The following is a 22,149-nucleotide window of genomic DNA, read 5'->3' as shown; positions in this document are numbered from 1 at the left end:
GTGGCTCCAGGGGTACCCATATCAAACACACACACATACACACATACACACATACACACATACACACACACACACACACACACACAGAGGAATCTTTAAAAATTAGACACGGAATGTGCTTCATGTTGGTTCTGGTGTGCCTACTTGACCATGCATATTGTTATATTGTTAGACTTCTGAGAGTGACAAGGCGGGAGCTGGTCGGGATTCCAGGACAGCAACCTCGAGCCGCAACTCTGTAAAAGCTGGGATGGGTGGGCGTGCTGTATAGAAAGCCTTCTCTGTCCCTTCAGCCTCAAGCATGGGCTCACCTGGCTGCTCGCCATTCCAAGAACTCCGGCCTGGGTACAAGGTTTTCTTCCCTTCACTCCGTAGGCAAACCTGCCTGGGCTGCACCTTTGCCCTCGGCTCCCCAGTGCTGAGCATTCCACGGCCCGCCTTCTGGACCTGTGTTAAGGTCCCTTACTCTAAGTTCCTCACAGATTTGCACAGTGCATAAGAGCACAGCTTTCTTTGTTCAGTAAACATTTGTTGGTTGTATATAGAAGCAGGGCATGCTGGTTTGCCTCGAATCCATGTTTTGAAAAATGTGAGGTAGCTTATGTGAGAGTTTCTGGGCGTGTGGGAAGGGGGCCTAAGTTTGTGGTAGAGCACTATCTAGCATGCATCAGGCCGAGGTTTGGCCCCTAGTTCCGGGAAGAAAAAAATCAGTAGTAACATGAAAGTGATTGGCTTTTCTGTCCCTTCTTCTTTCTGTTAGTCCCTACCTCACCCTGCCTCAATCCAGGGACAGATTGTATCTCTAACCCTCACCTCCAGTCACCTTCGCCGTGCCCACGGGATCCCGTGAGGCCTGGAAAGGAATAGTCCGGTCTCTCTTTGACTGGTACCTGGAGATCCGACAGCCGTCTGGCAGCCATGAGGAAAGGCAACATCCTGTGGATGGTGGAGTGGAAAGCTAGAGAAAGCCGGGTCCTTGAAGGTTTCTTTAGCCACCTAATAAGCCTGTGACTCTAAGACAGTAAACACCTGCCTCTCCAGGAACTCTTAGCGCAGTTCCTGGTTAGCTGCAGCGGAGAGCGCTCCTAATCGGTGGCCCTCAGCAGCTGACCTCCCCTGTCTGACTCCTACATTCTTAAGCGCGATTCTGGGAGGCCTTATTGGCAGTAATAGATTTAAGGACGTAATTGCACTCTGTTTGTTCTCCACTCAACACAGAAACAGGGACTTCCTTAAACACATCACATCCTGTCAGTCGTAACAACTGTCAGGGAATGACACAATTAAAAGATAGTGTGTTCAGTTAAAAAGGGAGCGTTGGAGCTGGGGCCTAGTCGGATCCCCACAAGACACAGGTAGAAGGGGAGCCCCGGGGCCTCCACACTTCGGCACGCATGTGTACAAGCGCACTCGCACACCTGGCGTAAACACACTAGATACATAAAGAAGCAGGCTAATTTCATTGCAGATAAGGAATAACTAACAAAAGCCAGGCGTGTGACACATACCCTTAAGTCCTGTACTTGGGAGGTAGACATAGGAGTATCAGGAATTGAAGGCCAGTCTGGATTACAAAAAGAACTTGTCTCAAAAAAGAAACTCTGAGGGGCTGGGAAGATAGCTCATCCGTAGTGTTTACCTCACCTACGGAAACCCTTGGGCTGGTCCCTTCAGTCCCTCAGCGGTGCAGGCTGTAACCACAGCATCCCAGGGGGAGAGCAAAAGGCTGAGAGGTCACGTTAACCGTCCCTGTTTTACTGCAGTGTGTGAAAGAATGAGTTTTTTAAAAAGCATTTGGTCATCTTTGGATCTTTCTTCCCTTAGCACCAAGGATGATTGCTTCAACGTCACCCTCCAGCCACCTGTTGGGGAGCTGCTGTCACCTGTGGCCATGTCAGAGAAGGACTTTAAGAAGGAGCAAGGTGAGAGGGGACCGCAGTTTGCTAGGAAGTTCTCTACACTATATATATATACCTGTGCTTGCAGCCAGGCCCTAGGGTTCCCACGCACCCAGCCACCAGCGGGCAAGCATGCACTCTTCCGGGTTTTCCTAACGCGTGCACTCGGACACGTCTATGTATATTGCTGGCAGCTTTGGAAATTAGTTACTGTGTTCTCAAAATAATGGACTGGTCCTTAATTGTTCGGTTCTGGGAGTTGTTTTTTAGCCCTGCACTACGCCTGCGTTTTAAATTCCAGGAACTGGAGAGCACTTATGTTCCACCGCTGTGAGCCTCGGGTCTGCATTTGTCTGTGCATTGTTACAAAGCTCTTTTCTGTCTCCTCCTAATGTGTTTTGTTTTGTTTTGTTTTGTATACACAGTAACACACTTTGCCTTCAGAATAAAGCCTAATTATACTATTGAAATACCTCTCTTTTCTTTTAACTTTGGCGAAATCAGATCTGAGAGATTTTTAAATCCACACTAAAGAAAATATCTGCAACCGAAGGCAGCTGTTAATATTGTAGTTACCCAGAGTCAAGCATGCTGTCTTATAAATGTGAGGGGCCTTTCTTATGTATGGTCATGGGGAAACACTGATTTTATATGTTTAAGAACAGTGCTCATAATGGTAGGGTCTGTTTAAATGCTGTCATCAGCAATGTGTGAAAGTTTATGTGAGCCTAAACTGTATTCCCTCTGGAGGCTGAAACCAAAGATCCTTCATCTGGATGTCTCTTAGTCATTGCTATCTCTCGCCCGTGACTGAGGGGAGGCCATGCTTCCTGGCACTAGGTGACTACAGTGTCGAGTTTGATTTGTTTTTTTGTTTGTTTGTTTGTTTTTGTTTTTGTTTTTCATACAACCCTGACTGTCTGTGGGATCAGAGAGACCCGTTAGAAGCCTCCCACCATGAAAACCTCGGACAACACACTCAGTGTGGAGTGCCCACCCCTCATACCTCACTAAGTGGTTTTAAAAAGGGATAGCTAAATCCAACTCACTTGTCTTCTGAAAAGTCGCGTATTGCTATAGATGTCTGTGGTTTTCTTTTCCTAATGACAAATGACTTGATTGTGTGTTGTGTTTACTGTTCTGCCCTTTGCTGGCTAGCGCCTGCCTCTCTGCTTTGCATCCGCTCAGCAAATCAAGGTGAGTGGCTTTCTGGGAGGAAGGTGCCCCCTGTAGGGATAGCCTGCTTTTGGGGTGCAGCTCAGGTCTGTCCCACAGATCTCCGCACGACCTGTTCACCCCAGCTCTTGGTGGGAATATGTGTGATTCTCATCAAATGTTTTGTTCTCTGCTGTGACTGAGGGAGTTTTCTCTGACTAGCCATACAGAACCGCACATGCACCGGAGAGGTGCGCACGGAGAATAGCCGCGGTCCTCTGCGGGCTTGTTGCCAAAATTCCTTTTTCTTCTGCCATTTTACTCTATGGTTGTTGATTATTTGTCTGAATAAATCTGGCAGCTGTTTGCTATGTTTAATAGAGCAGAAAGGCTACTCTGAATAAAGCTATTTGAAAATGTGTTTATATGAAGTATTTGTAAATCCTCGCAGGTCTCTTGGCGTGTCTGTATCATTCTCTCTGTCTTCCTGAATTCATCCTTTGATGTGGGACTTGATGCTGGCAGATTTAACACAGGCTTTTTCAGGATCATCCTTTTAGGTATGGGTTTCAGTGAGTTTGGTAATAGAGGTCTCAGTCCTTAACTTTATGCACGATTTGTGAAGGGGTCTGAGTGTCACAGAAGACCTCTTAAGATGAAGCCGGAGTGGGCAGTCCTGAACTGAAATGAAAACCACCGTTGTTGATGTTTGTTAGTGTAAAGTTCTAGAAGATAAAATGGAAGTAAATTGAAGAAGTGTGTGTATACTTTGTTACACACTAGCTTTAAATTCTGTTTCTACTTTAATAAATACACTTAACATACATAATTATCTCATTTCATAGGACATAAATTTTAAGACTCAAAAAGTAAGTACATTAAGTGTATTTACTAGGATTGAAAAATTATAAAGAAACAGGAGGAATTGGGTTCTATTTTATTGCAAAGATACACAAAACTGAGTTTGTAAAATATTAGAAGTGCTCTTAGCACTCATGCTCCACACCCAGACTCCTCACAACTCCAGCTTTGTTTCAGGCCTGCTCCGTGACCTGTCAGTCTTTCTCAGCGGCTGCACATAGCTGGTCAGAGCAGCAGCAGTGTGGACCAAGTGCTCAGTCAGCTTGGGCCGCCCTGCGTATGGAAAGTGTAATAGTAGTTATCTTACTGAGCCTTCGACCGGAGTGTGATGTATTTGTTACGAGTTTGAGTATCACAGTTAGTTAACGAGCTATGTGTGAGGAGAGCCTTTCAGTACTATGAAGTGGACTGAAAAAGTGAATTTAGTTTCTTCCGACAGTTTCACTTGCAGAGACTCAGGCCTGGGGTTTACTCCCGGCTGCCTGTGCCCATCATTCTGTCATCTAAATTGCAAATCTAAAATTTAGAAAAATCTTTTAAAATAATATTTTATTGTATTCCTTGTTTTTCATTTTAGCTATCAATTACATCTGATGAGCCTAAATTAAATCTTGTCTGATACCTTGAAGAAAATGTTAAGTGTCAGTGAAACTACAGCCTTCCCTCTGACAACTTAGAAGGATGTCCCTGAGCCTTGACTTTTATACATATATAGGCAAACGTTAATGATCACCATGGCATGTTTTTCTTTCTTGTTAATTTGAGAATACCCTGATATATTTTCATTAAGCAAAATCTCTGGTTTACGAAACCTAGAATGCTTGCCTAATTTTATTGTGATTTATGCACCCATCCTATGGGTTCCGAACTTGCAAGATGCTAATTCCTTAAATGGTCGGACATTTGCTATTTTCTGGCCCTTAACTAGCACAAGCAATCATATTTGATGCCCCTTAATTAGAGTACCTTTCCCTTTCCAGTTTCCTTTCCACCTCAGCAATCGAGACAATACATTTGCTTACCAGGCTGCTCTCCTAAGTGTTCTTTTGCATGTAAATTAATCTTGATTCAGTTTACACTGTCATGCTGAGTGGTACAAATTGCCTATAACAATAAAACAGCATGAGTTAAAAATAAAGGGGGGTGGAAAGGCAGATTGAGCGTGTGCCTTACTCGATAGGATGTTACTTTGCTTTATGCCAATACATTAGCTGACGATAATGAATCTTCTGTTCTGAAAAGCATGGTTTAGTTGATTTTTTTAATTTTACTTCAATGGAGCAGTACCTTGTCTTTTATAGACCAAGTTAGACAAACCATTAATGACAAGAGTGTTAAGGTTAAATATGAAGCAATGCATTCACTTCTCTGAGTGCTATCCATCTTTCCATTTACAGGAGCTTGACAAAAGTACTGGCTTTGTACAGCATTTCCTTTAATTACATGCTGCGGGAAACAGGCTTTTAACATAAACATAGTTGCATTCATTTATTCCGCGGTTGCTCTTCAATGGAGCTTAATGGAGACGGTTTAAATCCTAAATGAGTGCACACATCTCCCCGCAGTCTACGGCCGCCTCTGCGCTTCACTTAAAAGCACGGTTTGGCCGCATGTGCTCTTGTTAAAGCTTCTGCCTAATGTTGAAGTTAACCGGCTTAAGACAGGATGTACTGTTCCTGGGCTGAGAGTGGCTAGTAAGCGTGTCCTTGTTGGACATGGGTGGTTCCGGTTTTTATCTGATGGCTAGGAACTGGGTATTTACCGTGCTGTTAGCTTTTAGTGTCTTTCTGCTGTTGATCAGAGAGACCTTTGAATTGGTCAGATTTCCTCTGCAGGAAATAAATAAAGTGCATGTATAGGCTTGGAGGTTAAATAAGAAGGATATATATGGTTTTTGAAAGCATGAAATCAAAATGTACCATTTTCATAAATTGTGCACATGTATTGTGCACATGATCTCAAAAAGTTATTATGTTTAGTAGACACCATTAGTGTTCATGACTTATGTCACAAATGCAAATAGATGACATTTACAATAATCATTTTGGTTTTTAGCCCATATACTACATTTTGGTATTTATTTCCCCAAGAGTTTGCTGCCAGGACATTTCCACAGTCGGCTCTGAGGTTAATGGCATATCTGTTGTTAACTGTGGGGTTTGTCCCGAATTTGACTTCACTCTGTTTTTTTTTTTTTTAAAGATTTATTTATTTGTTATATGTAAGTACACTATATTGTCTTCAGACACCAGAAGAGGGCATCAGATCTCTTTACGGATGGTTGTGAGCCACCATGTGGGTGCTGGGATTCGAACTCATGCCCTTTGGAAGAGCAGTCAGTGGACCTACCCTCTTACCTGCTGAGCCATCTCTCTAGCCCCACTTTGTTTGTTTGTTTGTCTTTTGTTTTGTTTTTTGTTGTTTTCTTTTTTTTTTCTTTTCTCTTTTTTTTTTTTCTTTTTCTTTTTCTTTTTTGAGACAGGGTTTCTCTGTGTAGCCCTGACTGTCCTGGAACTCACTCTGTAGACCAGGCTGGCCTCAAACTCAGAAATCCGCCTGCCTCTGCCTTGTTGTTGTTTTCATATTATTTGGAATGTCCTGGAATTTAGAATTTTGTGATTTACGTTTTTCCTATTGTCAAACTTCTCTCTTCAGAAATTCCCATTTGTGTCTCAGGCTCTAGTTGTGTTCACCAGACAAATGGCTTTATTGTTGAGGGCAGCTTAGCGCCTCAGTGTAGAACTGCATAGCTGTTGTGTGACTTCCAGCCCCTGCTGGCCTCACAGACCTGTCACCTGGAAGCCACTCATCAGGTACCGCTGCTGGGGCTGGGTCACTTCATCTGCTGTCAAGAGTCGTGGTGCTGATCTTAGAAAGAGCAGGATAAGTAGCTAATGATATTAAGTATACACCCAAGTAAGAGTGAGGCAGCTTACATGACCCTTGTTACATTTTCAAAAGGGCTGGTGTTAAAAACTTATTTAGAATTCTTAGGTTTTATCCTATACTAGTTAAGGTCAGATTTATAAAGAACATCCTGTCTGTTGTTTACAGCATCCTATGTCTTATCCTACACAGTGAAAACAGTTTCTTTTACTAATTCTGGTATTGTTTTAATTTATGTAATTACTTTATACCTTAAATTCTAAATTAGTATCCCTTTCATTGAGAAAATGTTTGAGTTTTGACTGTGGGCTTAGAGCTTTGACGGCGAGCCCAGCTGAACGGAGCGTGCCTTCGCTGTTGCAGGAATGCTCACGGGGATGAATGAGACTTCTGCCACGTTCATCGCTGCTCCACAGAACTTCACTCCCTCCGTGATCCTCCAGAGGGTTGTCGATGTTGCCAACCTCGGTGCAGTGCCTTCCAGCCGGGATAACGTGCACAGGTGGGTTCGCGGAGTAACCCTGGGGTGGAGAGAGCGCGTGGATCCACATGTGGCCTGCTTACTCTGTTGTTTACTTGGGCAGTAATAACCATATGCAGTGGTGAGCCGTTGGTTGATAGGTTTGGGTCAGAGCCCCATCTCATTTCATAGCATCCTTCCGATACTGGCATGACTGTTTCTGAAGGATGCTGAGACAACCGCTACATTTTATAATACCTGTTCTGAAGATGATTTTTATAAGGCTGTTTAGAAGTCACCTTATTTTTCTGGACTTGGATTTCTCGGCAAACTCTCCTCAAACAGTAGACTGGAGCATTGGTCACTACAGAGGCAGCGCCTTCCCTGACCCGCACGACCTTCCAGCTGCTTCTGATATGGAAGGGGCTGCAGGTCAGTCAGCAGGTGACTCAGCTGCTGTGCTCAGCCCCAGCACCTCCTCACCCCAGGCACCTGCACGAAGCCCAGCATCCAGGTCCCGTGTCCCGAGGCCAGTGTGGCTCCTGCTCCAGGTCCCGTGTCCTGAGGCCAGTGTGGCTCCTGCTCCAGGTCCCATGTCCCGAGGCCAGTGTGGCTCCTGCTCCACACACTGGTGATGCCCACAACTTCAAGCCAAAGTAAAGCGAAGACTCCCCTATCTACATAGTTGTTCTGAGGGCTTTCTGAGCTCAGAGGAGGCAGCCCAAACACCATTGTGGCACACTTTCACTACAGCCCGTGTCCACACACTGTATTTGGTGTGTTCTTTCTCCTGCCATTGCCAGTTACAGAAGAAATCTGGCTTCAAAAGGCAGCCCCTTCAGGCCTGTTGCATTTTTCTTCTGTAATGGCACAGAAGCAGACGAGGTTCCCTGGGAGGCCTGCCCTGGGTGGTTGGGCGTCAGACCTGCTGTCTGGGCGGGTTGTTCATCCTCTGGTGGACTTGGGTTCAGCACTGATGTGGAGATGGTTTAAAAGCCAAAGCCGAGCAGAGCTGAGGTCCTGCGACTGACGGCTGCAGAGGAAGCAGGCCTGCCCTCCACAGAGTGGAGAGGGAGAGGCTGGCCGTGGTGTCAGCGCTGGCCTCTGTGGGGCAGAACCAGGAGTGCACACTTCTCAAAACGCAGGTGCACCTTGTCTTTACTTTGGTTACAGCAGGAGAGGGGCTGGGGCCTCGGGTAAACCGGGGTTGATTTGTAAGAACCCCTGTCCCTCTCATGGAGAGTGGTGAGTATCAGAAGCAGATGGAAGGAAAGCCATCACACTGACGCGGGCTCAGTCTGTCAAGTGGTGGTGCTCAAAAGGACGTAATAAAGCCTCTTCAGGATGGGGGGGGGGAGCTCTGTGGTTCTGAGTCCTCCTCTCAGAGGACTGTAGGTGGCTAGCCAGCTCTTCCCACTGAGCCGTCCAGCCCCTGAGAACTGCCTTGTGCCTTCTGTGGTTCTCTTTAATATTTATGAGATCCTGAAAATAGAAAACGTAAGGCTGCTATTGTTGTGTGAGGTTCTCTCTAGTCTAGAACTGCCACGGTCTGCACTTGCCATAGATCTCCTGGTGCACAGCACTGGGAGGTGGCGGCTCGTGGCGGCGGCTGCTGTAGTTTTTGTTGGGGAGTTGCTGGGTTGTGGTTTTTGCACTTTGGAAAACAAGAGTCAGTCTTGAAGATTTTTATTTCTGAGATGAAAAGAAGTAAGATTACCTTCTTAATTGAAGCTAAATGATATGAAAGCGATCTTCCTGCTGGAAGATGGTCTGAGAAGGGCAAGTGGCATAGGCTGTTGGGTTTGGTTTGGTTTGGTTTGGTTTTGGGTTTTCTACTGACAGAAATAGAGACAGTTTATTAGAGCCGAGAAAGGCATGCCTGAGAATGGAAACAGAGTTGAGATTCAACGGCCAGGGTTTTTTTGTTTTGTTTTTGTTTGGTTTTTGGCTTTTGGTTTTTGGATTTGGTTTTTTCAAGACAGGGTTTCTCTGTGTAGCCCTGGTTGTCCTGGAACTCACTCTGTAGACCAGGCTGGCGTCAAACTCAGAAATCCGCCTGCCTCTGCCTCCCAGAGTGCTGGGATTATAGGCGTGTGCCACCACCGACCGGTTACCAAAGGCCAGTTTTATAATCTTGATTATCACATAATTTTTCTGAAACTTGTTCTGGAGGTTTGCAGCCTCTTGCCTATCCAAATGACTTTAATTAAAAACACAGTCTTTGCTCAATTATTACTGCTAATGCAAAGGAGAGAGTTAACTGAGCCAGCTCCATGGACTTCAGTGCGGAGTGCGCCTCAGCCCTGATACGCTCTGTCCCAGGTGCCAGGCCCCCATGGTGCTTTTCTGCCTTACTCCATCATTAAAGGCCTGGCCTTGGCTCTGCAGCCTGGGGGAGGGGAGTCGCGGGGAGGCAAATGTCTGCGTGGAGTTAACAAGCTGTGCCACCCTAACTTGCCGCTCACGTCTACTGCTTCTGAAAATATTTCAAGTGTTGAAAAAAATTATAGCTTCCAATGCCTAAATGCTTGAAGGCCTCTAGGCCATAAGCACCTCATTGCTGTGTGTGTGTGTGTGTGTGTGTTTTCAGACAAATTTATTTAAGTTATTTTGCTGATAGTCTAACTCTGCCGTTCTTCTAATTGTTTATAAAATCCATCCCAATGCTTTTTAAAATCTCACTTGAAAGAAATAATGATTGCTGGTTACAGTTTAATAGCATAACTTGACAGTTTAGTGTTTTTGAGCTGTGTTTTATTACGATTGTAGTATTTGTTCTATTTGCCCATGGGATGTTGTCCTTTTCTCTAAGCCTAGCCTGGGCTTTTAACGATTTCTCTTCTTTTCTCCAAGAGCTTTTTTGAGTTTATAATGTTTGTAAACAATAATTGACTTAATATTTTTAAGATGCCAAACATGGGAGGCATTTGTCTACTAGTACTTAAGATTTAAGTTTTGTTATATAACAAACTGGCATCTGCTCTCCTTCGTTTTCAAGATCACTTCTTCCTTACGGGACTTGTAGCAATGCCATTGTATTCTTCCTGACCAATCAATGAATAAAAATTTTATTGCTTTCCTTTGAAATAGTATATTCCTACAACATTCCAAATTTTGAATATTTTTGGTTAAATGCCAATTTTAAAATGTGTGTTAGTTTCTAAGAAACGTAAACTTGATGACTTTGCAGAAGTGTGCAAAAGTGGGCACCTGGCAGCTACCCTGGAAAGTCGACGTGTGCTCTGCTACTCAGGCTGAGGCTGAGGCAGGATAGAATGCCCAGGGCTGGCCTTGGCTGCGGAGCGAGTTCCGGGTTGGCCTGGACAGGAGCCTGACTCTAAAGACAGTAAAGGATGTTCTGCCAGTGCGACTGTGTAGCAGGGCGGGCGCTTACCAGAGGGAGGCACAGGCTCCGGTAGTGTGAGGAGAGGAGAGCTGGGGGGGTGGGGGGGGGCAAGTGTACACTGTGTGTGTTTTACAAACTTCACTCCAAAGACTTAGAATGCACTGCTTTCAAACTTCAGCAGAGGAGGCAGACATGATATTCTAAACAACTGGTAGCATCAGAAAACCTGTACACCATTGACTGCCCCACCTCTCTGTCTTCTCACTGCTGTTATCCAGCGGTTCTGGGAGAAGGGCCTTCTCGGCCATCTCTGTTGCCAGCCATTGTGCAGGCTGCTGTTTCCAGGTCAGTCACACTTCAGAAGGAACAGCCTGGGAATGAGTTCTGTCAACATCCAAGGCGTTGACAAAACATGTAATGGAGTAGTTTTATTTCCTCTTCCATGGGTAGAGTCTGTGTGGTCAGCATAGCCAGCGTTTCATAGCGTGTGAGCCGCCTCCACACACTCAGGAGTTCATGTGTTCTAAGGGAGGCTACTAGGACTAGCCTCAGAATCACAGGCTCATCAAGGACCAGAAAAGATGTCTAAGAAAAATGGAGTAAATCTCCCTCCCCCTCCCCCTCCCTCTCCCCCTCCCCCGTGTCTGTGACTCAGCTCATTATAGCCGGGACCAGCCTGGGATCTGTGTGGATGTTCCAAAGCCCAAAACTTGGTGAAGTCCTGGCTTCCCTAGCTAAGGATAGCCACATGACGTTCATGAAACTATGGTGTGTGGGATACTACTGGGACACTAGTGGTACACACTGAACTAGGGCCTCCCACACTCACACGCAGTCCCAGGTGAGAAGTTCTACAGGTTCTTTTGTGAGCCTGTCTCGGTGGGACTCCATGGTAGCTGCAGCAGGCCGGGGAAAGCAGACTCCGGCACCGGACTGTGTTCACAGTGCCAACATTTGCATCAGTATTAAATTATGATGACCTTCCTTGTCATCTCAGGTTTATCCAGTTGGCTGTGAACTGGAAATGTGATGTTTGGGCGCAGACAGACCTCAGGTGCCCACAGGACTCTGGCGTTGGCTGGACTGTCACAGAGCCTCTCTTGTTGTCTGTCACTCATAGTCAGTGCTTCTGCTCCCTCCCCATGTGTAGCAACTGAAATTCGCCTTCCCTCTACCATTTTTTAATTTTAAATTTGTTGACATATACACTTTGTAGATAATAACAACCTTAGTATAAATGTTTTGCTCTTGTTGCTGTAGTCACTAATTGCTAAGAAAGCCTGGTGTTCTAAACTGAATAGTATATCTATTATGGCAATCTTGGTCACTAATTTATCAATACATATTAAAGTCATTTATTTCAGGCTTAAAATTAAATCTTATTAAAGTACAGGTACAAGCCACTTCTTTAACTTCTAGCCTTCCTATTACATTGTAACGCTTTAAATGATATTTATAAAGGATATTCATACAGACACACACACACACACACACACACACACGCATTCTGTCCCATAAGATCTTATGAGTCTCTGGAATAGCAGTCACTTCTTGGTGAGGGGCCTAATAATTGCCTTTCTTTCATCCTTAGGTTGATTAAACTTGGGATCATGTATGTAGACTTGTGTTGAAGTTAGGCCTGGTTCTTCCTCCCAGCCCCATGCTCCCAGAAATAAGACTCAGACTGAAAATATGTTTACAAACTCCTTGACTATTTAGCTAGGCTCTTCTCTGACTAGACTTAAAACACCTCATTTATTCTAGCCGGCATCCTGCCATGCGGCTGGCTACCTGTGCTCAGATACCATCTCCTCACATCATCCCGAGAATCTCCCGCCTGGCTGTAACCCAGAATCCATTCTGCTTCCAAGACATTCCACCTCTGTCTCCTGCCTAAGCCATAGGCCATAGGCTTTTTAATTAACATCCATACAATACACAAGATATTCTTTCTACAATTCCCCCCTTTTAGTCCAATAAAAGGTTCTTTTTCTTTTAAGTATAAATGGAATACCATTATAACAATTATGAAACAATTATGAAAACTATAAGCTATGATCTTGGTGTATTTAAAGTTCTGTATCTAACTCAAATTTTATCCTAACCTGTATTACCATACTAAAAACATTTTCATATTCCTAAGCAATTTAAGCTCATAGTAAGACTCTTGACTCTCTAGACTTCAACCCCATCAGAGACCTGAGAAGGAATAAATATTACCTGAGTATGCAGGGACACAGCTTCCAAAGATTATAGAAATGACAGAGATGGGTGACTGCCTGGACAGTCCCCAATGTTCTCTGTAACGCTGGAGCATCTGTCTGCGGCCTTCTGGCCCAGGACACCCAACCTTCAGACCTTGTGTGAGGCAGGGATTATGAAGGACTCGCTTACCCTGTCTTAGCAGAGCTTGGCAGTTACCTTCCCTGTGTCTGTTTGTTCTTTCTGGACGAGATGTCTGTAGTTGAACCATGACTAGCTGCCACAGTTCGAGCTCTTTGGTGTGGAGGCTATTGGTGGTCATTATCTTCTTTTAAGTGGAGTGGGTGCTGTTAGGAACAGACCTGTCTCAGTGTCAAAAAATGTTAATAAAAAAAATACACGTTTAAATGCCATGTTCTATGAGTCTCTGAGATTTCTGAAGACCAACTATCAGCTCATAACATATCTGAACAAGCAAATGTTGCCTGTCTCCAGCTACCTATTATCTGTACAACCCAGGATGCATATTTCTGTGATAATCCAGACTAGTATCTGACAGGACCAGAAGTTTGAGTAACTTAATGTTAATTTGCATTAATTATCCTAAACAGTTTTTAAAAGGACTGGAACTCAACATTATATTATTAAATGAGTTGCATAGGTATAATACCTATACAAGAGTTGAAACATAAGCACACACATATATACACACATATATGTGTGTGTATGTGTATGTGTGTGTGTATATAATGTTGTAACAAAATAATCTTGTTTTGTATCAATATATAAAAATTTATACCAATACAAGCCTTAAACCTAAATCAATATGTAAAATTCTGTACCAGCGTAACAGAAAATAGCCTGAAGTTCGCATCAAAATATAAAGATCTAGCCGGGCATGGTGGCGCACGCCTGTAATCCCAGCACTTGGGAGGCAGAGGCAGGCGGATTTCTGAGTTTGAGGCCAGCCTGGTCTACAGAGTGAGTTCCAGGACAGCCAGGGTTATACAGAGAAACCCTGTCTCGAAAAAAAAAAAACCAAAAAAACAAAAACAAACAAACAAACAAAAAATATATATATATATATAAGATCTTTGCCAGTTTAAGATTATGACTATAAAATATTTTTGGTTTAAAAGTAGACTTAACAATCCACCCATATTTGTCTAATATTTTTATAATATTTCAATATCCTCCCTTTTTTACCCCCTGCTCTTTATCTAAGAAGGAGAGAACAGACAAGATAGAAATCTAGGCTCTCTACCATTTCCTCCCTATCTAAGGCCCTAATTACTTGTAAATCATCCCCAAAAATGGCAATATATTTATTACTTACAAGTGACCAAAACCATCCACCTGCTTCCAGGTGGGGCAGAGGCCAAGAAAATTAGAAAAAAATCATTAAGTCTTAAGAAAGCTAGCTATAGTATTTGTTGTCCAGTCTCTGTATGTTGAGAAAGTGCAGATGTAAATGAAGTCCCAGTCAGAACAGTCTGAAAGGCTAGACCACGTTGTTTTTGAAGTTGTCCCAGAAGCACGTCTTTCGATGTAAGTTGAGGTACGATCAAGGTAGGGAGCGGGAAAGGCGGTCTCGGCATCTCAGCATCCCGAGAGGGAGTGTTGTCAGGGCTGCATTTGGTTGGTTTTTCTGCAGGTTTCAGTTTGGTTTTATGCTTGGTGTGGTGTGGTGTGGTGTGGTGTGGTGTGGTGTGGTGTGTGCTTTGTTTTGCGATACAGTCTCGCCTATAGCCTGGGCTGGGCTGGAACTCGCCTCAGCCTCCCAGATGCTGAGATTATAGGTGTGAGCTATATATTTGACTCCAGGATACTGTTTTTGTTTATTGTTTTCTTTTCTCATAGAACCTCCAGGGGATTTAAATCCCATGTGATTTTTGAGGAGTGTGATGAAAGCAATTTTTGCGTAGCCAGTGACATTGGCTAACTCCATGAGCATATTTCAGAGACTACTTCCAATCCAAATTTAATCTTTCCTGAAACAAGAGTTTATACAAACATTTCTTGATATAATGGTATTTGACTGGGTCTCTTCTCCAGTGTGATACATTTGAGTCCAACAGAACTGAAAGTTAAGGAAACAGATTAATGACCGGTGCTCCTGCTGGTGAGTGGTTGTCCACTAGAGGGCAGCACTGCTTTTGGATCCCTGCTGGCTCTAGAACAGCATCTCATTTGAAAACAAACTTGGACCTCAGTTAATTTTACACAGAATGACGAGCTAGATATTTCATGCATAATCGGACTGCACAGATGACTTTCTCCTCTAAAATATTCTGTATTTAACTTTTATTTAATTCCTCCACTTGTGAGGTAATACTCTCTAATGCTCAAGTTTACAAAGAATAAATAGCTGTTTTCATATTTAAAAAACGAAAGGAAAAGAATCCTTCTGGGTTGACAGTTTTGTCAGGGATCAAAGAAAGGGGCTTTACTTTTGGTTTCTGTTGTTAACTCTGTCTCGTCCCACACCCCACCAAGCAGGCAAACTAGAGACGCTGTGGAAGGGAAGGCATTGTTTCCTTTGGGAAGTGCACTTAAATTTTAGCTCTTTTGTACAAATACTAGATCACTAGGCTGAGAGCTGGGATGGTTTTTATACCATCTACATTCTAATGGAAGGGGTTTTTTGTTTTGTTTGTTTGTTTATTTTTTGTTTGCCTTTCTCACCTGTTTGTTAGAGAGATCCTTTCCCAGTGTTCCAGGTAATTTTTAAAGAACTTGTTTTGGATAACTTCTAAAGTCTTAATCTCTCATTAATTTTGTTCCTTCCTGTTAGTAATATAATGGACTGAATTTTAAATACTGGTTAGTAGTCAGCAAAATAGAATTCTTTGCGCCATGCAGAATCTCTGTCCGCTTACAACGTCCTGCTGTCGTAAGTCAAGACAGTACAGATTTACAATTTTGAATCCTTTGGAAGATAATGTTCCAAATCAGCACGCTTCAGGATTGATGTTTAGGACCCTGTTCAAGCCAGGCTTCTTCCATAGAATGACTGCGCGACTTCATTACACATTTGTCAACTTTGGACTAATTATTTTTATACAGCTAGGGCAGGGCAGTGCATCTTGTGATCGTCTTTCTTACTAATAGGATTCTGTCTGCTTCAGCAGACAGTAATTGAAGGCTGCATGTACGAGTCCGGGGGAAAAAAAGTTTTAGCCTGAGCGGGCCGTTGTCACAGTGTCTGATAACCAGTAGAACAGAAAGCAGGAGGAAATTGAACTCAGAATAGAAAAATCAGAGAGCAGGAGACTAACCAAGAGAAGGAAAAAGCATGTCGTCAAGCTGTTGTTAGGGGCAGGAGCCTGCCTCCCTCTGCCTGAGGAGCTGGCGTTGGCGGTGCCCGAGGCTGAGCAGTCTCAGCTACTCACAGTCAGGAACTGGCGCATTCACTTTAGAACAGTCGAGCCATAGTGCGTCCTGCCTAAGAGGGGAAAGGGAGCATTGTGGTCTGTAGCCCGTTTCTGACAGATTTAAAGGAACTGCAGACAATATATTTATTCCGAATTTATTATTATGTGACCAGTTTCATCATTCCAGTGGTAGTTACAAAATAACTTTTTACGGGAGTGCAACATCTTTTTTTTTTTTATCATTTAAGTCTTAACAGGAGCTTATTTGGCCTTTTTCTTGAATCTTACCAATTCAACAAAGATTAAATGTCAGTTGCTAGAGATACAGACAAGACATTTAGTGAGGTGGCATACAGATGCGTCCCAGCGCCTCACCTCCTCGGCCTGTGAACGGTGGGTGCTTGGGTTAGAATGGAACTGGAGCACTGGAAGCGGGCCTTGAGTCACCCAGGGCTGTCACACCCAGGCAGCTCAACCGCATGGCTCCCTTGTCCTCATTGGTGGGATCCAGGTTTGTCTCCTGGCGTCGCCTCCCTCCAAAAGGATTTTATATCCCTCATTACTGGGGAGTTGGAAGGACGAGGTAGCGATACTTAAACCTTTCAGTCTGTAAGAGCAAGGACAAAAATATGACAGGGAATTACGTCAGGATGCTTTGACTTACAGAGTAAGCACGTAATTGTGCAAGAGAAAATCTTCCTTAAGGATCCTGACATCATAATACCTAGCATACGTGCTAGGTAAATCAGAAAAATAATCTGTTGACTGATAAAAGCAAATATTGAGTGTATTTTTGCATCTATTGAAAGACTGTATGTGACCTGTTTTATAATGCTTTAGTTTGAGTGCCTGCTCTGCGTGCACTGGCCCTGTGTCTCAGGTAAATGCCTTCAGTTCTGTGGTCTTAACCTCCTCATCTCTGTCAGTCCCCTGCCTCTAAGGGCCAGATGGAATTTTGTGAGGGCTTCGCACCTACCTCTGGTCACATAGTATACAGCCGTCAGAACTTCTATCACTGTAGGACCTCATTTAGAACCAAGTCCTGAGGGCCCAATGGCGCCCACCACACTCAGCATCTATTCACAATCAAGCTCTCTAGCATTGTTTACTAACTAGTATTCTTTTTGCAACTACAATTTAAATACATGCTAACTCATAGCTTGTCCAGAATTTAAATGATTTGTAACTTGGGGGAGTGGTTTTGCCTTCCACAGACCCAAAGAAGCCAATTGTGTTCCAGTTAAATCCGGTGTTTTTGAACTGTGAGGTGGGCGTGTCAGGACATCTGATCTCCTGGTCCCTGCTCTAACGTGTGGCTTCCAGCCTGCTGCCTGGCACCGAGGGGCACAGCCGCAGTGTGCGCAGGAGCAGTGGCCATGGTTGCTAGGGGGCGTGCTCAGTGCTCTGCCAGTTCTGCTGCTGCAGTCCAAGCAGACGCCCCAGCCTTCCTGTTCCTGGTCTTTCAGGCAGAGAATTTTTTAACAGGATTTGAAAAACATGCCCAGGATCCTAATTTTAATCTCTGTCAACATACTAACATTTGTCTTTGTCTAGTCAGTGTTATCGTAACATTAACTCTTTAAGTTTTTAATGGAAGGGTAATAAAATATGCCTTGGGGCTATGCAGCCCTGAAATGCAAATGGTGCTTTGCTCCCATTCAGGCCTAATCTTCTCTGGGGTCCCAAGGCTCAAGTGTTAAGTAAATAAAGGGACTAAGAAGACTTGTTTACATAATTATAGCCCTGTCAGAAATAGAGACCTCTGTTGAAATAGTTGTTGAATGGATTACAAGTCTGGTGACCAGATCTATGGGGGGAGTTGAGTAAATGATTGGCACTGTAGAGCTGTTGTATCCTTGTGACTAGTTTAGCAAACTATAGAAATATCTTTCTCCTGTGAAGCTAAACAGCCTTTAAAATTAAACACGGAGGCTGGAGAAATGGCTCAGCAGTTAAGCACGCTCACTGGCTTTCCAGAGGTCCTGTGTTCAGTTCGTAGCATCTACATGAGCTCCCTCACAACTGGCTAGCCCAGCTTCAGGGGCTCCCAACCTCTTCTAGACTGTGTGGGCCTACAGACGCGAGTACATGCAGCACACGGACACATGTACACGGATAGACAGGAGAAACCATGAATCTGTAGGGGTGGTAAGAGGTGAGGGGGTGGCACGTATTCTCACAAAGGGAAGATGGAGGAGGTGCCCACCATGCCCAACCTCTTGTGGGCCCACACAAAAGTCAGAGAGAGATGTGAAGCTAATTTAAAAAAACAAAGCAAAACTCCTTAGGAACATGGTTGTAGTTTACGCTCCTAAACAGTTTCACCTCTCTGTTGGAACTGTCTCTAATTCTTACAAATTTCCAGCATGTTTGAGGATACGCAGAAACTAGTTAGAAAGATTGCTGACGCGCCTCGCTAATGCACCATTAGCTGGTGTTTTACTATGTGTTGTCAGAGCGCCGTGAATATTTTCAGCTGAGTGTGAGGGGGATGGTTGTCTGGTTGTCAGTGAAGATCTAATTTCCATCGTCCTATTTAGGCCAAACACGACTTGTTAAGAGTTTTAAAAAGAAGAAGAATCTAATGTGTTAGATAAGCTCTTGATGTCATTTTTTAAAACTCAAAAAAGAAATTACTTTTGATTTAAAGAGAATCTGCTTCCTGCTTAAGTGGCTAATATTTTAATTAAGTCAGGAGTGAAGTTTTTCTGAGTGTCTCCTGATAAACTCCCTCTTTTATGTTGATGGTAATTAAACAGATCCCTGAGGACACGGCGGGCTCTGTGCGAGGCCCATGATAATTGTCAGACATGAGACACTGACCAGTTGGTTTGCTCTTGAATGGTCCGCAGCATGCTGTCAGCTCAGCGGTTTTATTTGTATGTATTGTGAGCTGGTGTCGGGGCTAACTGGGTGCCATTGTGGCTGAAGATGTTGCGCAAATTGAGGCAGATGGCTCAGATTCAGACACGTGTCACCCAGAGAGGGGAAAGGGGATTGGCCCTGCAAAGTGGGGTCACAGCAGGTCACAGACCTGCTCCACACTTGTTAGTGTTTTCGAAGGCTCATGTGCAGCGACTTTGTTTTTCTCCAGTCAAGCCTGCAATCAGACCTCCTCCCCTCAAAATGTGCAGACCGTGGTCCGTGCGGGGAAAATGGAGGCCTAGAAGGGGTGCCAGCCCTTCTGAGGCGTGCACTCCCCTGTGCATGCAGAATAAGGAGCGGGATTGACAGAAGTCCACTGTGCCTCCGGCAGCTTTCCAGTCGACCTCAATGTTACAAGGCTCGTTTTGCTTTTAATTCCATGTAATTGGTAGGTTCTTCGTGTCTTGGAATTTAGTAATAGCACATTAGACCTCAATTCCCTCAATTATATCCTAAAGTAAAAAGAAGGATCTAATACCCTGAATATTAAATGGGGCTATGGGGTGGCACTCTGCGGTCATGTGACTTTGTTTCATGTCACCATTATCAGTAGAGATTGAATTTGAATATTTTACATGAGCCACTGAGACTTAGGAAGAATTTTATAATGTATATAAAATTATCTAACTTCTTGCATAATCCTTTTCAGATATGAGGAATTAAAATTCCAAGCTCTTTGAGAAAGGTAATAGTTGTTACCATATTTTAGAAATAAAAGTATGGCGGCGTATTTGAGACAGCCCTGTGTGTGGTGAAATGTTAGCCGTCAAGAGAAGAGGGGCTTCCTAAGTCCATCCTAAAGGGGCGTACCCACACGCCTCTGCCCTGCAAACGAATGAGCGACGTAGGCTCCCTTTGCGTGTTCTGTTTGTGATACGCACTGAAGTGGCACTGCCTGTGGCAGCGTGGGCTGGCAGCCGATGGGTTTTTCTAAAGGATGCGTGGCTTTGGATGTGGAACCTTCAATAAATTATTTCATTAACAGAAAGAGTTACTTTAAGTCTATTTGAATGTATGCTGTCTTCTCCTCCTTTTCCCCTCTCAGGATAAAAGGTCTCTCTCTTATTTTTTTTGCAGGTTTGCAGCTAAAACTGTGCACAGTGGGACATTGATGCTAGTCACAGTGGAACTGAAGGAAGGCTCCACAGCCCAGCTTATCATCAACACCGAGAAAACCGTGATTGGGTCTGTTCTGCTGCGGGAGCTGCAGCCTGTCCTGTCCCAGGGGTAACCTGCTTACATCTGGACTTCAGGATCTGGCACACAACAAAAGTGCCTGGCATCCACTGCTGCTGCCTTTCATTTATAATAATAGCCCTTCCATCTGGCAGCGGGGAAGAGCACTCTCACGACATTCTTGTCTGTGCTGTAGAATGCTGCTGTGTCTGTCATGAGTACACTCCTCTCCCCTCCTCGCTTTGCTAACCAAAGAACATATATTTTACTGTCGGTTTCCCCAGCGCCTCGGTCCGAGAGGCATTTCTTTTGCCCTCCGTCTTTTGGCCTCATCTTCCTCTGGTTTTTGAGAATGGTGGGTGTGAATCAATGCCTTGGGAATCATCCTTCCTACAGCAGTAAGCAAAGATTAGCAAGGAAATTGACTAAAAGGCCTCTCAGCTTGGTATATAAGAAGGAAATAGCCTACTTTTTAAAATTAAATACAAAAAAAAAATAAATGGCATCTCTGAGAATCCCATTCTTTGAACTTTCTGGTATTGTAATTGGTTACTGACAATCGTCATCATGAAATTACCTGAATGATAAGTAAATAAATGAGCATATGAATAGCATTTGCCTCTCCTGATCCTTGCTGGCTGAACGTTCTTTGTTCCAAAGTATTTCTGGTCACACTATGGAGAATGAAAGAGAAACTTCTGCCAACAAGGTAAGCTGTTTGCTTCTCTGAGATAGGCTCACAGGAGCAGCCTGCTCTGCCCTAAACTTGAAATCCTCCTGCCTCTGCTCCCCTGTGCCTGGAGGCAGGGGGGCGTGAGCACACTTAGCCCCACCAGGCAGGCATTCTAACTGCGCTGCAGAGTGGCTAGTGGGCGCTTTAATAACACAACAGGAGCCTTGGTGTGAGTGAACCTGCTTTCCACACAGCTTTAACTGTCCTAGAGGTCTGACTGTGAGGCTGCTACACCCGCAAAGAAAGGCTCATCTTTCCTTCTAAAGTCCTCAGACTTTTATCAAAACTGACCAGTGCACAATTGATTATATGCTATTTAAAACTGTGATAATTAACATATTTCTATAAGTTCTTTATTTGCTAATTTAGGCAAGAAACCATCTTCATTAAAATTATTCTTTATAAATTATGAAACTTTTCTAATTCTTTTGTTTTTGCTGTTGCTGTCATTGTGACAAGCCCCGGTTGGCTTGGAACGAACTGACCTTATAGATCGGGCTGGCTTTGTTTGCTGTGATCCTCCTGCCTCCCTCCACCTTCCAGATGTGTAGCAGCATGCCTGGCTGATGCCTTTTCAAAAACTGGGTGAGAAATCGGGCTTGGTGGTGCATGCTTCAATCCCAGCACTCTGGAGGCATAGGCCGTTGTATCTCTGTGAGTTCGGGGCCAGCCTGGTCTACATAATGAGTTCCAGGACAGCCAGGACTATAGTTGAGATAGTTTTGGTGGCCTTTCTGACACAGGCAGTGCCATAGCGATAATGGTTGAGTTCTCTTCAGTACAGGACATGCTCTCCCCCTGCCGTGACACTGGCCGGGTCACTACTGGGCTCAGCTCAATTCTCACACCAGACTCCAGAGCAGCAGCGGCTGTAGACGTGTGCCACCGAGCCTGGCAACAATAATCTTTAATTTTTTTGATTGCTTTTAGTTATGTGTATATGTGGGGGCGGGGCGCCTTCAGAGCCAGAGATCCCGGAGCGGCCTGGAGCGGCTGGGGACTGAGCCCGGCAGGTCCTCTGAAGAGCCCTGTGTCCTTCACTGCTGCGCTGTTCCTCTGGCATAACAAGAAGGATTGCTGAAGGAGAGCTGAGGAAGTGTGGGGGAGTGTGCATGGACGCGTGTAGCACACAC

At 44.3% G+C, this 22,149-nt stretch overlaps 1 protein-coding gene across 1 annotated transcript in view; it reads left to right on the top strand.

Annotated features, from left to right (window-relative positions):
- Ap3b1 (adaptor related protein complex 3 subunit beta 1) overlaps nucleotides 1-20,897 on the top strand; it is a 200,642-nt gene extending 179,745 nt beyond the window's left edge. Inside the window, exons 25-27 of the mRNA XM_052159389.1 lie at nucleotides 1,825-1,922; nucleotides 7,164-7,302; nucleotides 20,185-20,897. Coding sequence (XP_052015349.1) covers nucleotides 1,825-1,922; nucleotides 7,164-7,302; nucleotides 20,185-20,338 — 391 coding nt within the window. The 3' untranslated portion in view covers nucleotides 20,339-20,897. The remainder of the gene's footprint in view (nucleotides 1-1,824; nucleotides 1,923-7,163; nucleotides 7,303-20,184) is intronic.
- The last annotated feature ends 1,252 nt before the right edge of the window (nucleotides 20,898-22,149 follow it).

Source organism: Apodemus sylvaticus, chromosome 16, assembly GCF_947179515.1.
Source record: "Apodemus sylvaticus chromosome 16, mApoSyl1.1, whole genome shotgun sequence".
Lineage (NCBI taxonomy): Eukaryota > Metazoa > Chordata > Mammalia > Rodentia > Muridae > Apodemus > Apodemus sylvaticus.
Note: the sequence above shows the minus strand (reverse complement) of the source record. Positions and strands in the feature narration are given on the sequence as shown.